This window comes from Chrysemys picta, chromosome 11, assembly GCF_011386835.1.
Source record: "Chrysemys picta bellii isolate R12L10 chromosome 11, ASM1138683v2, whole genome shotgun sequence".
NCBI lineage: Eukaryota > Metazoa > Chordata > Testudines > Emydidae > Chrysemys > Chrysemys picta.
Genome location: NC_088801.1, coordinates 78,871,127 through 78,888,368, shown reverse-complemented (window position 1 = coordinate 78,888,368; position 17,242 = coordinate 78,871,127). Strand labels below are relative to the sequence as shown.

Here is a 17,242-nt window from a genome sequence, read left to right as displayed (position 1 = left end):
AGACCCCTAGCAGGAGGACAAAGGGGGAGGGGCTAAGTGCTGAGCTCACAGACACACGGAGCTCGCACCTGGGACTGACAGACAAAGGCACCGGGACAGACAGCGAGAGCAGAGATCGTTCCTACGGCAGCAGGGCCTAAGGGAGCTCTGGCTTAACCTTAACCATGGCTTCTCTCTGCTAATCTCAGGGCTTCCCCGTGCTGGGTCCCAGGTGACCAGTAAACCCGGCTGTGTTGGGAAAGGGCTGCCGGGTGTCCCTGCAAATGCCGGCTGAGGTGCACTGGGCCTGCAGGGTGGGCAGGTCTCTGCCCAGGAGCTCAGTTGGGCTCAGATGGACTTTTTTTTTTTAACTTTTCCTCATATTTATTGCAAGATACAAGGGTAAAGAACAATTTTAACGGTAAGGCTTCTGGTAGCATGCACGAGCAACAGGTCCACCAAACTTCTTGGACTTGCAACGACGAGGATCTGCCACCAGTAAGGTCCCATCATACTGGATTAAGATGTCCTTGATTTCCTTCTTGGAAGCTTCATCAACATACTTCTGTTAATAAGCCACCAATGCTTTGGAAATAGCTTGACGAATTGCGTAGATTTGTGCTACATGGCCACCACCCTTAACACGGACTCGGATGTCAACACCAGCAAAGCGTTCCTTGCCCAGGAGGAGAACAGGATCAAGCAGTTTATCCTGCAGGGTTCTAGGCTCAATCATTTCCAGGGGTCTCCATTCACTTTAATGAGACCATTTCCTCTTTTGCAGTGAGCAACAGCAGTAGCTGTTTTCTTCCTCCTGAAGAACTGGACGCTCTGCGGGGCCCCTTGGCTGGCATGGCTCCTCCTTCCCGTGGACTTGCCGGGCAGAGCTCACGGTGTGAAGCTGGAGGGCTGGAGCCCAAAGGCTCAGGCCAGGAGGCAGTGAGGCCACATCACCCATCCTGAAGGACGAGTGGGACCCCTTGGGGTCTGGCCCACTGACGTGGGGATCCTCCAAGGGACTGTTTAAAAGCTGGAGGTAGCACCGATCCTGTGGCTCCGTGACACCCCGTGTCTAAGGAACTCTTCTTCGGCCACTGCACCACTCTGCTCCTCTCTTGGACGTCTCCCGTTGCTTAAAACTCTTTGATTTGCCGCCCCACAATGAGCAAGGCTGGTCCCATGATCCATTTCTACCCCTCTTGCACAAATCTCACCAGCCGTATCCTGGGCAGGCGGACAGAGCCCAGCATCCCCTGGGTGCATGTTAATGTTGGCTCCAAAAATTGGCATGATCACATTTCACCTTGATCTGCGAACAGACGACGCAGGCCTGGGAGGGGCTGAGTCACTGTGTTTACTTGGACAGCCTCTGGCAAGAAGCCTGCAATGAACTAGAATCAGGCGCAGCTCCCAGGATCCTATAAATAGGAGGGGACCTAGCAGGGGTCGGACAGATTGCAGGCGCCCAGCACCCAGCGCTGATGTCTCACCGAACCATGGACTGGCTGATGCTCCTGGGGTGCGTCTCGCTGTGGGCGGGGCTGACGCTGGCTGAAGTGGGGTCGTTCAGTGGCTGCACAGAATATTTCTACCAAGAAGCTGAGCCACGTGGCTTTGCCACAAACGACACGGCCGAGATCTGCCAGAGGTACAAGAATCGGTACCACTTTGCGACCCTCTATGACAGGCCCAACCGGATCCCGCGCTGGTCGGCGTACACCCTGGATGATGCTGCCTGCTCAGGGCAGGCCAAGAGGATGAGCCAGTGGTTTGTGGAGCCCCAGGTCAGTCTCAGCGCTCTGCGTGATGCACTCCAGGGGTCGGAATCGCTCAGGCAGCCTGTGAATAAGGGGTGTAAGGGGGAGGGGTGGAGAAGGAAAGGGGGAGGGGTCACTCCTCAAGAGAGCTTGGGGTGTGGGATGCTCTGCCACAAGGGCAATGGGGCCGTGGGATGCCCTGCCGCACAGGCAATGGGGCCGTGGGATGCCCTGCCGCACAGGCAATGGGGCCGTGGGATGCCTTGCCGGGCGGGCAATGGGGCCGTGGGATGCCCTGCTGCTGCTGCTGCCTTCATTGTTCCTGGGCTCTCGTGGATCTCTGTCTGGGTCTGGACCCTACATCTTGGCTTGATCGTCCTGCTCCAGCCATGCAATCCGCTGCAGCTCGTTTAACTTCCCAGCACTTAACCCCCTCCCCCCGCCCAGCTTGGTGATGCTCGTCTCAGGAATGTGGATGTATGTCCGTCTTGCTGCCTTCTGGGACTAAACTTTTTACTGCTGCAAGTTAATTATTGCAAAATCCTCCTGGTGCATTCAATGGCCCCCCCTCTGTGCCCACTGTCATGGATCCCCAGGATCTGTGCTAGGTCCCAACTTTTAAATAATCTCTTAAAGACACCCCTTTAATGGGCCCCCCCTCGTCCCCTGGTCCCACTGTTCCTTAAGGGTGATCCCCACAGCCTCAATGCCACCCAGACTGAGCCTTGGTGGGGGCTCCAGCTTCACACCGTGAGCTCTGCCCAGCAAATCCAGCGGAGGTAGATCCCTGCTCAGAGATGTGTCCCCTGTTCAGGGATCAATGCATCTCAGTCGATATTTACAGTGGCACCCTGCAGCCTTTTCCAAACAGAGCAGAAGGGTTAGTAGTGAACAGCAACGACGCATCGGGAAGTCTGCAGGTTAGCAAAGAGACGCCAAGGGGAAGACATGGTCCCTCCTGGCCCAGCCAGCTCTGCACCCAGCCACACTGTTGTGTAGGAAGGAACCACTTTGGCCCCGTCTCTATGTATCTTTATCCATCAGTCCAAGGCATGAGCCCTGTGTCTCTGTGAGCTCAGCTCATAACCCTTCCAGGTGACACCTTCCCGCTTTGTTCTCCATCTCGGGTCTTCACTGGCAGGTCCGTCCTTAGGCATATGCAGCATATGCAGCTGCGTAGGGCACCATGAAATTTGGGGCACCAAATTGCCCCAAATTTCATGGTGCCCTAGGCAACTGCATGCTGCATACGCGCCAGCACCAGCGACCAGCCCTATCCCTCAGCGATCCCCCCCGCGGGCTGCACCCACTTCAAGAGGCCTTCCCTAGGGGGTGTGGGGACCAGGACATCTCCCTCTGCCCTGCCTCTTACCCTTCTGTTGCCTGCCCAGAACTGGGCCCGAGATGGCAAACAGGGGGTTCGTCGCCCGGAGTTCTTGGCACCAATAAAGACACCGAGGGGAGAAAGCAAGCCAAGTTTATTTCAGAGCTCTGAAATGGCACTAGGAGACCAGCATGTCTCAAATCCAGTGCAACAAATACAAACAACTTTTACCTTTTATACTCCAAACTGTTTGCATACATCTCTTTGTCTGGCTGTTCCCCCTTACCCCTCCCTTCCAGACAACTGGTACAATAAGCTCTACATACGCTTGTGAGAAAACTTTCTCAATCTTTGCGACATTGAGTTAGACGCCTGCAAACTAACTACCCCGCTTCTTATCTCTATTATTTCTGCTAGTGTGAGTGAAACTGCAGCCATCTGCTAGAAACGCTGACATTACATTTCTGCTTCAGCCTACTTCAGAGCATGTAAACAGTTAGCAGAGAAGTAGGTGAGAGTTCACAAGATGGAGTCACTGTGGTTCAGATAGGCCCAGAGCAAAAGAGCTTCATCGGCACTTTTGGCCTTCCACTCTCCCGAGTTACCTGGTAGCTATGCCTAGTGGACCCCAACACTTCCCCCTGCTCCGCCCCCATTCCACCTCTTCCCCCAGCGACCCCGCAGTTCACCGGCAGTGGCGGAAAGTGGAGCAACGTGGTCCCAGCCCGCTCCACTCCCCCATCTCCCAGCCGCGGCGCTCCGTTTCCCGGCGCCGGTGAGAACGGGGAGGTTGGGGAAAGGACGCCCCCCGCACTCACCTGCAGCGGAAAGAGGAGCGACGTGGCCCCAGCCATGTCGCTCGGGTTGGCGAAAGGTCTCCCACACACACACACACTCAGCAGCGGCGGGAAGCGGAGTGCCGCAGCTGGGAGCTGGCGGAGCGGAGCGGGCTGGGGCCGGGCTGCGACGCTTCCCGCCCCTGCCGGTGAGTGCGGGGGGATTCCTTCCCCCAAACCCCCTCCCCTTGACACGGCTGGGACCGAGGCAAGGGAAACGGAGCAGGCTGCTCCCAGCCCCCCACTAATCCCCCGGGCCACTCTGGGCCCATGGAGCCCCCAAACGTGCCCCCCCCCACAGCTCCTGCCTCCCAGACCCAGGAAGGAGGCCTGGGGCCACACACAGCCCCCCCATGGGGGGGCTGCATAGGGTACCCAAATGGCTAGGGATGGCCCTGTTCACTGGGCTTCCCTGCAGAACGGTGCGGGGGATCTCCTGGCTGTTGGTCACGAGGTGTGAAGGTCCTGGCCACTAGGGTTTCCCTGTCTCTGCCAGACCCTCTGTGACCCAGTCATTCCACCCCAGACAGCTACGTGACACACACACACCTCACGTCCTGACTCTGCCCGAGAGCATATTGACCCTTCTGTGCCCACTGGGTGGCAATCCCTAGTCCAGTAAGTCACTGCCCTGCACAGCATTCAGAAAAGCATTACAGAAAATCCCCACTTCTGTCACACTGGGGTAGGGCTGGTGGGCTGGGGGTGGGATCCCAGAGAATGGGAGCATTGAGTGGGGTGAGATCCTGGGGGTGGGAGGGGCAGGAAGTGATGTTCCGGGAGGAGGGAGGAGAGGGGGCAGAGACATGGTAAGGGGGGATCCTGGGGCATGGAGGGAAGGAAGGAAGACCCCAGGGAGGGAGGCACAGGGGTGAGTTACTGGGGGACAGGAGGGTCCAGGGTGTGTGTGAGAACCCACGGGAGGCAGGAGAAGCCCAAACAAAGACAAGATGTTCTGACCTTGTGTGTCCCCAGCTGGCTCATCCGTATGAGTCCCCAGAAATGGCGACGGAGGCTCACTCAACACTGACGGTGGACGAGCTGAGATCCAGCCAGGCCATCAATGAGGACTATGGAGACACGTCATACGACCGAGGGCACCTGAACCCAAACGCCTTCCAGTGTAATGCTGGCCGCAATGCCACCTTCACCCTCACCAACGCCGCCCCCATGGACCCTTGCTTCAACCGGATCCACTGGTACAAACTGGAGAAAACTCTCAAGACACAGCTAAATGTGAGCTGCAGAAGTGTGGGAGGCACCCCCTACCTGGTGACAGGAGCAGTTCCCAGTGACCGTAAGAAAATCCCCATAGAGGGGGAGGACAAGGAAGGGGACCGTAACCGGCCATACAACCGGGTCTCGGTGCCCAGCCACATCTGGACAGCTGTTTGCTGCAACAATTCAGACAGCCTCAAATTCTCCTTCGCCTTCTTAGCAGAGAACCAGGAGGCATCTAGTCTTCAAATCATCCCCGTGGAGCAGCTAAACGCAGAGCTATCGGGTCTGTACAGGATTTCTGAGACAGTCAATGTCTTTGCAGATGACTGCGGCTCCAGGAGCCAGAAAGGCCAAGAGGTTTTATTAGCAATAAAGAAAGCCTTGTACAGTAGCTTCCAGAACTTGCTAATTGATTCTTACCCCCAGCTCGTTCCACCAGCGAAGAGGAGTAAACTGGACAGCGAGACCAGCCAGGTGATGAAAAGCACAAACTTGGATCAGAACAAGGTGCAGCTGACAGGAATTAGGTTCCTGGTGGGTATTTCTAGCCTGGCAGACTGGCACAGACAGTTTGAGAAGATGTACGAACAGGACGACCTGGCCTGTGTGCTGGCCCCTGCTGGAGTTGCAGTGGCAAAGGCTTCTGGGATTTCTGACAAAGTCTGTACCCTTCAGGAGCAGAAACACCTGCCGAACTCTGGTGTAACAGCCAAAGGGTGGAGCTGTGTTGGGCAGGCCTGTGGGTATCATGAAACCAACTACAGCTGGTGTTACACGTCTGACGAGAATGACTGGGATTACTGCTGTACAGAGGAGTGCACAGTGAATCCAGAGTCTAAACAATACGAGTGCCCACGAGGAGATGGTTCCACCACACAATGCTCACCCCAGTACTCCACAGTGACCGTCTCTGGGAGGGCCTGTCGGGCTGACCATCCATGTGGCCTTTATGAGAAAAGTTACTTCTGGTGCTATACAGATTATCGAGGCAACTGGAAGTACTGCTGCTCCCCCCAGCACTACTGTGGGTCCCATGACTATGACTACCAGTGGTGTTACACCCAGGACCCAGAGGCAGCTTGGCAGCACTGCACCCCGTGACAGTCCCACTGGGGAGGGAAGGGCAAGTGGGTGCTTGTCTGACTCCTCCACACCAAAGCAGAGAAGAAATTAATCAGCTGCCTTCATGTATTAGTGCAATAGGCCCCGCCCCTCGGCTGCAGCGACTCCACCCACTTCCTCCATCTGTCTCTTTAGATTTTAAAATGTCATAAAAACAATCTCCCTCCCACCCAGGATTTTAGACAGCACCTTCAAGCCATTTCCACAGGAGAGTCTCTTCCACCGGCTGCCCTGGGTTCAAAGGTCTCCATGTGACAGGACTGGGCTCCATTTTTAAAGCCAACTACAGACTTTGGATTCCCGACTTCAGATACGTTAAAGAAGGCTGGTTTGTACAAAATGCTGAGCACCTGGCCTCTCCGAAACAGGCCACCGTAGGGGGACATTTTTAAACGTGCCTGAGGAGTTTAGGAGCACAAGTCTCATTAGAAGTCACTGGACATGATGCTCCTAAATCTCCTAGGTGGTTTAAAATGTATCTCCTTAAAACGTCTCATGTTCTGCACCCAAAACACAGGCACCTAAGCTTTGTCATTAAAATTGTTTGGGGAAAAAGACAGTGAAGTCAATGATGGCATCATTCAGATGGTTTTTAAAAGTCCTTTTGTGCAAGAATTTTCCACAGATTTTTTTTTTAAATCAAAATTGGTTCAAATTTTAAGCAGTGAGGGAATTAGCCATTGGAGCAACGTACTGGGAATGTGATGGATTTTCTGTCACTTCAGGTCTTTAAATCAGGCTAGGATATCATGGTAAAAGCTCTGTTCTCATTCAACAACCCGGTATTGGCCTCAGTGCAGGAACCACTAGGTGAGGTTCTGTGGCTTGTGTGGAACAGGAGCTCAGACATGATGATTAGAAAGGTCCCTCCTGGCTCATTGCTGTACATTAATCTATCAATCGGATCCGCTTTTACCAAGATACTCTTGAGTAACTGGGGCCTGCAGATCACGTGCTGGGATGTGGCATGGGTGGCAGGTCAGAAAACGTTGCGATAACCTGTAACAGTGACGATTGATAGGAGGGTTACGAGAAGGGCTCAGAAAGACAGGATTCGTCCAAACAGAAATGCAACCCCAGCACTGTATTAGGATCATGACTGATAAACCAAGGGAGGACAGACCCAGAAATCAATTGACCAAACATGGGGTGTCAGGAATCAGGATAATTAGTGAACGAACTAATGAGGGGATTCTCCATTCCCCCTCCCCCACACATCCTTTTTAGAGCTTCAAAAGGAGACTTTGGGGACCAGGAAGTGTGGAGTGGACTCCTAGGGGAAAGGCCAGCAGGCCTCTGGTTTGCTCCAGAGACTCTGTCCTTTATCGGTGAGCCTGGATCCCCAGGACATCCAGGCCAGCACCCTGGCGAGGACACTCACTAGGCGCCATCACTGCTGGACCAGCAAACACCCTGCCTGATAGAGGTGAGCTCCTGCTCTGTCTGCCCTCCCGTCACGTAACTCTTTCCCTTCTCCACTCTCTTCCTCCTCTCCTACCTCTCTCTCCGCTGTTCCCCGGACCCTGCAGCCAGCTGCTCGACGGGCACCAGCACGACAGGAGGCTCTGCCCAGTCGGAGAAGGACCAGGGAAGGAGGGGGCCTAGCCATACCAGCCAGAGGAGGCCCCTGACCAGCGTAGTGAGCCAGGGGCAAGAGCAATGGGTATCACGGCCAATCTGCCAGCCCAGCGCCAAAGCCTACGTCCATGTGACCAGCCACCTGGTGTCCTGAGAGCATCAACCAAAGCTGTGTTTCCCCCACTCATACCGTGCTGTCTCTTCTCCCCATTGTGTCCGTCTGTCTTGTCAAGAGCAGGAACGGGAACCGCCATTCACGGGAATCAGCTCAGAGCCCCGCCACAGAACTAGTCCTTTCGTCCCCAATACAAGGATCGCTCAACAGGACGAGATGCTCCAACCCAGGTCCTCGCTCTGAAAAGGGGCTTGCTTAGGCTTCGAATACATTTCTCTTCCGTAATTGCTCCATTTCAGTCCCAGAATGATTTGTGCTTTGTTTTCAATCCTTTTTCTCATGTGTAGCCTAATCAATCAATGATTAAACTGTGGCATGGATTGTCTAGTGTGTTTGTCATGGGTCTGAGCTGCAGGGCCGGCTCTTGGGTTTTTCTGCCCCAAGCACAAATATATATATATATAGGAGTGCCGCCGCCGAAACAAAAGAAAAACAAAGCCGGAGTGCCCCCTGCCGAAGGTGCCGGCCCCAAAGGGCTGGAATGCCGCCCCTTGAGAAGTGCCGCCCCAAGCGGGAACCGGCCCTGGGCACAGTTACCACAACATCGTCCAGTGTCGCTCCAGCAAAACCCCCCAGCAGAACAAGCTCTGGTGGGACAAGCTCAGGGTCTGACTGATCGTCCTCTCTGAGGATGGGTAGGAATTCCCCTCCCCCCAAGTGAGACTGGCAGTGACCCTGGGGGCCGTTTCCCTTCCTCGGCCGCAAGGGATGAGGGTCACTTGCCAGGATTATTTGGGCATCTCTCACTTAACCAGTTCCCTGCCATTGCAGTGAACTCAGGCATTGATGCAGCTCGGCTCCTCCTAGCCCAGGGGTGGCCAACCTGCGGCTCCAGAGTATCGGCACCGACTCCGGGGCCGGAGCTACAGGCGCCAACTTTCCAATGTGCCGGGGGGGCTCACTGCTCAACCCCTGGCTCTGCCACAGGCCCTGTCCCCACTCCACCCTTACCGCCAATCCCCTGAGCCTGCCGTGCCCTCGTTCCTTCCCCCCTCTCCCCACCAGAGCCTCCTGCACCCCATGAAACAGCTGATTGGGAGGTGCGGGAAGGGAGGGGGAGGTGCTGATCAGTGGGGCTGCCGGTGGGCAGCAGGCGCTGGGAGCGGGTGGGGCGGGGGAGCTAATGGGGGCTGCTGACGTATTCCTGTGGCTCTTTGGCAATGTTCATTGGTAAATTCTGGCTCCTTCTCAGGCTCAGGTTGGCCACCCCTGTCCTAGCCACTCCCCATGGCATGTAGGTTGAGTCTCCTGTGAGCTGTGATACTGATTGTTGGGTGTCGTGTCTGGGCGCTGGGGGAGGCTACTGGAGGTGAGTCTAGGTGATCTGGTGGGTCCTTCTGGCGTTGAATTCTATGACTGTGACTGTGGTTTTCCGAGCTGGGGTCCAATCATTGCAATTCAGCGACAGCTGGATGCCCGGCTTCCTACGCTGTGTTGACGATCCCAGCCCATGGTTACAATGACCTTTCCCAGAACATTTGTCCTGCTTTGGACGATTCCAAAATCCATGTTGAGCACGGCATCACCTTCCGTACTAGGGAGTTTATCATCCGTTATCACAGCAATCGCTGATGTAACGATGTCCCTCCCCAATTATGGAACTTGCAGGCAAAATGACAGCCCTCCCCGTATCTTCCCCAGCTCCACTCCATGCTTGTTACCATCCTAGCTTTATAGAACACGTTCCTCAGCCGCCCTCGACGGCACCTCTCCTCCTTGGATCAAACACTCGCTTGTGATTAGAGACGGCCACTAACAACACCTCAGCGGTTCCACCCACTGTCCTGATGGAGGTTCAAATGATGCCCCCGTGACAGGGCCGGCTCCAGGGTTTTTGCCACCCCAAGCAGCCAAAAAAAAAAAAAAGCTGTGATCGCGGTCTGCGGCGGCAATTCGGCGGGAGGTCTTTCGCTCCGAGCGGGAGTGAGGGACTGTCCACCAAAATGCCGCCGAATTGCTGGACCTGCCGCCCCTCTCCGGAGTGGCCGCCCCAAGCACCTGCTTGCCAAGCTGGTGCCTGGAGCCGGCCCTGCCCTGTAACTGGCTTTCCCTAGAGAGAAAGAAAATAAATAATGTAACCAAGTACAATTTATACCAGCATGACTAGTCACCTGTTCACATGGGTCTTTCTATCAGGGCGTTTTCACATCACCAGCCCAACTCCATCACTCCATCCCAACCCCCCGGGAACTTTCCTCTCCAGGCCCAATGGCCTTTCAGCCGGCTCCCGAGGCGTCTCTATTGCTTCCGAGGAGTCTGAGAGCTGGGACAGACTTGGCCAGTTCTGCTCTAATGGGAATTCGTCCCTGCCCGACTTTTCCGGCCTCGATGTCCACACCCACGTTCTGTTCCCGCTGCCGAGCTCCCTCTCCCCTAGTAATGTTGTTATATTAAATGGGTGAGCTGGAAGGTTCTGCAGGGTCACTGCAGCCCACAGCCCGGGTTTCTAACCCGCCAACCCCCCCTGTTATCCATTGCACCACACGGCCCTTCAGAGGGACTGAGCCAGGTCGGGTTCTCCTGTCTCTCACCCCTAGAAGCCTCAGATTGCCTCAGTGCCTGGCGGGGATCCTGGAGCCGGGAGCTATGCAGAGATCAGGGCCGTCCCTAGCTATTCTGGGGCCCTACGCAGCCCCCCCCCATGGGGGCGGCGTTGTGGGGCCCCAGGCCAACACGGGGGTGCGGGGCCCAGACCTCCATGGCAGGGAGGGGCTTGGGGAGCAGGGGGAACTGCCAGGAGTGCAGACCCGGCCATGCTGGTTGCAGCAGAGCTCAGGGGAGTGGGGGGTGGGGCTGGGCAGGGGCGGGAAGAGGTGGGGCTGGGGCGGGGAAGGAGCAGGGTGGGGCGGCGCAGGGGTGGGAAGAGTTGGGGCTGGGGTGGGGAAGGAGCGGGGCAGGGTGGAGCAGGGGAGGGAAGAAGCAGGGCTGGGGTGAGGAAGGAGCGGGGTGGGGTGGAGCAGGGGCGGGAAGAGGTGGGGGCTGGGGCGGGGAAGGAGCGAGGCAGGGCGGAGCAGGGGCGGGAAGAGGTGGGGCTGGGGTGGGGAAGGAGCGGGGTGGGGCGGAGCAGGGGCGGGAAGAGGTGGGGCTGCGGTGAGGAAGGAGTAGGGCGGGGATGGGCAGGGGCAGGGAGAGGTGGGGCTGGGGCAGGGAAGGAGCAGGGTGGGGCGGAGCAGGAGCGGGGCGGGGCGTAGCAGGGATGGGAAGAGGTGGGGCTGGGGCAGGGAAGGAGCAGGGTGGGGTGGAGCAGGAGCGGGAAGAGGTGGGGCTGGGGCAGGGAAGGAGCGGGGTGGGACGTAGCAGGGGTGGGAAGAGGTGGGGCAGGGGTTGGAAGGAGCGGGGTGGGGTGGAGCAGGGGCGGGAAGAGGTGGGGCTTATCAGGAGCGGGAATAGGTGGGCCTGGGGCAGGGAAGGAGCGGGGCAGGGCATAGCAGGGATGGGAAGAGGTGGGGCTGGGGCGGGGAAGGAGCGGGGGTGGGGTGGAGCAGGGACGGGAAGAGGCGGGGCTGGGGTGGGGAAGGAGCAGGGTGGGGTGGAGCAGGGGCAGGAAGAGGTGGGGCTGGGGCGGGGAAGGAGCAGGGTGGGGCGGAGCAGGAGTGGGAAGAGGTGGGGCTGGTGCAGGGAAGGAGCGGGGCGGGGCGGGGCTGGGCGTAGGAGGGATGGGAAGAGGTGGGGCTGGGGTGGGGAAGGAGCGGGGTGGGGGTGGAGCAGGGACGGGAAGAGGTGGGGCTGGGGTGGGGAAGGAGCAGCGTGGGGTGGAGCAGGGGCGGGAAGAGGTGGGGCTGGGGTGGGGAAGGAGCGAGGCAGGGCGGAGCAGGGGCGGGAAGAGGTGGGGCTGGGGTGGGAAAGGAGCGGGGTGGGGTGGAGCAGGGGCAGGAAGAGGTGGGGCTGGGGTGGAAAGGAGCGAGGCAGGGCGGAGCAGGGGCGGGAAGAGGTGGGGCTGGGGTGGGGAAGGAGCAGGGTGGGGTGGAGCAGGGGCAGGAAGAGGTGGGGCTGGGGTGGGGAAGGAGTGGGGCAGGGCGGAGCAGGGGCGGGAAGAGGTGGGGCTGGGGTGGTGTGGAGCAATAGTGCAATAGGCCCCGCCCCTCGGCTCCAGTGGTGTTACATTCTGGACCCAGAGAAGTCCTGGCAGTACTGCACCCCGTGACATTCCCACTGGGGAGGGAAGGGGCAAGTGGGTGCACAGATATGCAGCTGCCCCAAATTTCCTGGTGCCCTGGGCAGCTGCGTGCTTTGCGTCTGGGCAAGGGTGGCCCTGGCTGTGATCATATGGAGGTTGCACAGTTAACCTGAGACCTCTGCCTGTGCCTCCGGACAGCAGTGACTCCGTGATCAAGCAGAATGGGTGAGATCCACAGAGAGCCACGTTCCAGTCACACCTGTTTTCCCAGAGCCTGGAGTCTAAACTGCATCTCAGGCTGCAAATCTCGGCCAGAAAACGATGACTCGCCGATTCACAGATTCGAAGGTACCATTGCGCTGATCTAGTCTCACCTCCTGTGTAACATGCCAGAGAACTTCCCTGGACTAATTCCCATTTGAACTACAGCGTATAGCAGCCAATCCGGATTAAAAATTTCCAGTGTGATGGAAAACCCACCACAACCCTCGGAAACTTGTTCCAATGGTTAATTACCCTCACGGGTAAAAACGTGTGCCTCCTTTCTGAACTGTCCAGCTCCAATTCAGGCATTGCATTGTGCTGTGCCTCTGTCTGCTAGACTGGGGAACCCTCTGCCATACAATCATAGAATCTCAGGGTTGGAAGGGACCTCAGGAGGTATCTAGTCCACCCCCTGCTCAAAGCAGGACCAATCCCCAACTAAATCATCCCAGCCAGGGCTTTGTCAAGCCGGGCCTTAAAAACCTCGAAGGAAGGAGATTCCACCACCTCCCTAGGTAACGCATTCCAGTGCTTCACCACCCTCCTAGTGAAATAGTTTTTCTGATATCCAACCTAAACCTTCCCCACTGCAACTTGAGACCATTGCTCCTTGTTCTGTCATCAGGTACCACTGAGAACAGTCTAGATCCATCCTCTTTGGAACCCCCTTTCAGGTAGTTGAAAGCAGCTATCAAATCCCCCCTCAATCTTCTCTTCTGGAGACTAAACAATCCCCAGTTTCCTCAGCCTTCCTCATAAGTCATGTGCTCCAGCCCCCTCATCATTTTTGTTGCCCTCCGCTGGACTCTTTCCAATTTTGTAACAGTGCATGGGATTCTTCTGTCCTAAGTGCAGGACTCTGCACTTGTCCTTGTTGAACCTCATCAGGTTTCTTTTGGCCCAATCCTCTAATTTGTCTAGGTCCCTCTGTATCCTGTCCCTACCCTCCAGCATATCTACCACTCCTCCCAGTTTATTGTCATCTGCAAACTTGCTGAGAGTGCAGTCCACGTCATCCTCCAGATCATTAATGAAAATGTTGAACAAAACTGGCCCCAGGACCGACCCCTGGGGCACTCCACTTGAAACTGGCTGCCAACTAGACATGAAGCCATTGATCACTACCCGTTGAGCCCGACGATCTAGCCAGCTTTCTATCCACCTTATAGTCCATTCATCCAGCCCATACTTCTTTAACTTGCTGGCAAGAATACTGTGGGAGACCGTATCAAAAACTTTGCTAAAATCAAGGAATAACATGTCCACTGCTTTCCCCTCATCCACAGAGCCAGTTATCTCCTCATAGAAGGCAATTAGGTTAGTCAGGCATGACTTGCCCTTGGTGAATCCATGCTGACTGTTCCTGATCACTTTCCTCTCCTCTAAGTGCTTCAGAATTGATTCCTTGAGGACCTGCTCCATGATTTTTCCAGGGACTGAGGTGAGGCTGACTGGCCTGTAGTTCCCCGGATCCTCCTTCTTCCCTTTTTTAAAGATGGGCACTACATTAGCCTTTTTCCAGTCATCCGGGACCTCCCCCGATCGCCAGGAGTTTTCGAAGATAATGGCCACTGGCTCTGCAATCACATCTGCCAACTCCTTTAGCACCCTCGGATGCAGCACATCCGGCCCCCATGGATTTGTGCTCGTCCAGTTTTTGTAAATAGTCCCGAACCACTTCTTTCCTCCACAGAGGGCTGGTCACCTTCTCCCCATACTGTGCTGCCCAGAGCAGCAGTCTGGGAGCTGACCTAGTTTGTGATCAAAGGTTTGTTCTCCATGTGGATACCTCCAGACTAATCAAGTCATCCCTTATCCTCCTCTTTGTTCAACTAAAGAGATTGAGCTCCTTGAATCTATCCCCATAAAGCTGCTTTTCTAATCCTCTAATCGTCCTCATGTCTCTTTCCCGAACCCTCTCCAGCTTCCTTCTTGAACTGTGGACACCAGAACTGGACACATGGTTCCAGGAACGGCTGCCCCGGTGCCAGCTAAAGAAGTAATTAACTCTCTACTCCTGCGCGAGATTCCCCCGTTTATACATCCTGGGATCACATTAACCCTTCTGATGCTGTGCTGCCCTGGGAGCTGATGTTCAGTGCATTATCCAAGCCTTGTTCAGAGTCACTGCTTCCCAGGGTGGAGTGAACTAGCCCCTGTAACCCCAGAAAAGATACCGGAGACTTTAGGTAGCTGTGAACTCGTAACTTCTCCCTGAGCGCTAGACAAGGAGCTGGTGCTGGCTCCCCTGCCTGGCTCGCATTGCAAACAGGGGGCTGCGGCTGATACGGCTCCACACAGAATGATCCCCCCCATCCAACACAACGGGTAACTCTGGTTCCTGCTCCAGAGCTCCCACGGTCACTGCATTGGAGACAGGTATCTAGACTAGAGACGGGTCGTTTCACTGAATTGCAACTTTTATACTGAACGGTCTCAGCTCAATTTAGCTTCTATAAACGCTGCTCTGAATCCTTCAGAGTCTGGATCTCTTCACCTCTGTTCTCGCGGGTTTCTTATCACTCTGCCTCCAGGCAGTAACAGGAGTAGCAGTGTCCCATTTGTTATTCCTGTATTTGCGCCGACCCCCACGGGAAGACTCAATGGCACAGCAGCCTGGCCTGGGGTTGTTTGCATTTCTGAGCTAGGTGTTGACACAGTTTCTATGTGTTCTCTATTTTCATTCCTCTCCTCCCAGTTCTTTTAGTGCTTCTCAGGGGGCTCACTCACTGCTGGTGGCCCCTCTCCTGCCTGTCCGGGGGATTAGCTCTGCCTCGCATTGCACCCTCCTCTGGTAGTGTCTTCACCTGTCCTGTCTCACCCTGTGGCTCCTCTCGCTCCAGGAACCGCAGCTTCCCCTTCATGGCTTGGCCCTCCGGCCGGGTCACTAAGTGATTTCCACTTCCACGCTGTCCCTGTGGCTGGGAGGGGAACCTGGCCTGGTCTCTACTGCGGGTTCCAGCTCCGGGGCCCTTTAAGCAGCAGGCAAGGTCAGCTCCTATTCCCTGCTGCTTCGCCCCTGGGCCTTCTCCTGCCTTCCTGGCTTCCCCTCTCTGGGTTCACCAGCCTCCCAACTCCCTCCTCCCAGGGAGTGACTTTTGACTGCCCTCTGTAGTCCCAATGCACGTCCCTCCTCCCAGGGAGTGACTGCAGACTGCCTCCCTGCGGCTCCCAGCTGCTCCCAGCTTCTGGGCTTCATATGGGCCTTCCTGTTCCTGGCCAACTCAGCCTGCTTCCTGTTAGAGGCCCCTTCACAGCCTAAATCTCTCCCTGCCTGCTCGCTGCTTAATTGGTTGCTTGGGCCCACCTGGCCATCGTAACCCCTTCCACGGTGCTCAGCAAATCCTTTCTGTTTCTTGGGGAAGGAACGTGTGTCTCTCTTACGTGACGTTTCTTCCTGATGCACAGGAGCTGCTCAGTGTTATTCTCACACCTGTCTCATTTTCGTTATTTGCTGCATTGAGACGTGTAAAATCTCTCTCTTGCTTCTTCGCCTGCCCCGTGAAGAAATCATGTTGTTCGCAGACGTGATCTTTTCCGTCCGTCCACTCGCGGCGCTGGGCAGCTCAGATACTTGCTTCCACTTCCCCCCAGTTTTCTGCTGCATTTCCTTCAAACCCTTTGGATAACGCTGGTCGGGGAGGTGCGATCCCTTGTCCGGGCAGAGTTCCTGTGGGCCGTGCCCGCTGGCTCCCTAGAGGACTCCCGCCGGCTTTGAGGAGCAGTGGGCGCTCTCTGGGGTTCCATGCTCGGAGTCCCCCTCCAGATCCCTTATTATGACCCTGTGACTCCCATGCCATTTCCTAGGCTGGGGGAGGGGCCTTCAGCTGTGGGCGGCCAGCACATCCCTCGGCCTGCGCTGCTTCCCGCAGCCCCCATTGGCCTGGAGCAGTGAACCGCGGCCAGTGGGAGCTGTGATCAGCTGAACCAGCCCGGCCCGCCAGGGGCTTTCCCTCACGGGCCGCATGCCAAAGGTTGTCGATCCCTGCTGTAGACAATGGAAGGAGGAGTGGAGGAGAGAGGAGAGGTGAAGATGGATTTAATGTAGGGTGACCAGACAGCAAGTGTGAAAAATCGGGACGTGGGTGGGGGGTAATAGGAGCCTATATAAGACAAAGCCCCAAATATCGGGACTGTCCTATAAAATCGGGACATCTGGTCACCCTAATTTAACGCAGCCCATGGAACACTGTCCCATTGGTTAATTTCCCTCACTGCTAGGCTCTGAAGAGGGCCCTTACCTGCCATCTCCTTGTCTTTCAGAGAATGCCGAGAATCAGAGAACTGCAGGGCTGGAAGGGACCTTGTGGGATCCTATAGTCCAGCCCCCTGTGCTGAAGCAGAGCCAATAAACCTAGACCAGCCCTGCCAGGTGTTTGTCCAACCTGTTCTTACAACCCTCCAATGAGGGGAATTCCCCAACCTCCCTGGGAACCTCATTCCGGTGCTTAACCCCCCCAAAAAACAACCATTTTTGTTGCTCTTCTTTGGACTCTTTCCAATTTGTCCACATCTTTCTGAAATGTGTCGCCCAGAACTGGACACAATACTGCAGCTGAAGCCATATCAGTTCTGAGTAGGTATCAGTTGTGAGTAGAGCAGAAGAATTCTTCTGTATTGCTTACGACACTCCTGCGAATACATCCCAGAATGATGTTTGCTTTTTTTGCAACAGCGTTACACTCATTGACTCATATTTGGCTTGTGATCCACTATGACCCCCCCACCTGATCCCTTTCCGCAGTACTCCTTCCTACGCAATCATTTCCCTTTTTGTAGGTGTGCAACTGATTGTATATGTAAATAAATTCTGTCAACACTGTTACCTTTCTCAATCACATTCGTTAGCTCATCAAACACAGATATCAA

The 17,242-nt window shown here is 56.0% G+C and overlaps 1 protein-coding gene, 1 long non-coding RNA gene and 1 pseudogene across 2 annotated transcripts; 2 read left to right on the top strand and 1 right to left on the bottom strand.

Moving 5' to 3' along the window:
• Window positions 1-352: 352 nt before the first annotated feature.
• On the bottom strand, window positions 353-1,269 carry LOC101932597 (small ribosomal subunit protein uS9-like; annotated as a pseudogene).
• A 137-nt stretch (window positions 1,270-1,406) lies between these two features.
• On the top strand, window positions 1,407-8,312 carry LOC101932331 (endonuclease domain-containing 1 protein-like). Its single transcript, XM_005314938.5, has 2 exons — window positions 1,407-1,763; window positions 4,872-8,312. Exons 1-2 carry the CDS (start codon window positions 1,461-1,463, stop codon window positions 6,216-6,218), a joined length of 1,650 nt encoding a protein of 549 aa, XP_005314995.1. The 5' UTR covers window positions 1,407-1,460; the 3' UTR covers window positions 6,219-8,312.
• Window positions 8,313-9,033: 721 nt separating this feature from the next.
• LOC135974218 (uncharacterized) lies at window positions 9,034-16,947 on the top strand. Its single transcript, XR_010591441.1, has 3 exons — window positions 9,034-9,301; window positions 12,308-12,457; window positions 16,637-16,947. It is a non-coding gene; the product is annotated as an uncharacterized LOC135974218 (long non-coding RNA).
• Window positions 16,948-17,242: the final 295 nt, after the last annotated feature.

Coding starts and splice junctions, on each gene's coding strand:
- LOC101932331 (XM_005314938.5), top strand. CDS start 1,461: ATGTCTCACCGAACCATGGACTGGCTGATGCTCCTGGGGTGCGTCTCG. Junction 1,764..4,871: donor AGTGGTTTGTGGAGCCCCAG/GTCAGTCTCAGC, acceptor GTGTGTCCCCAG/CTGGCTCATCCGTATGAGTC.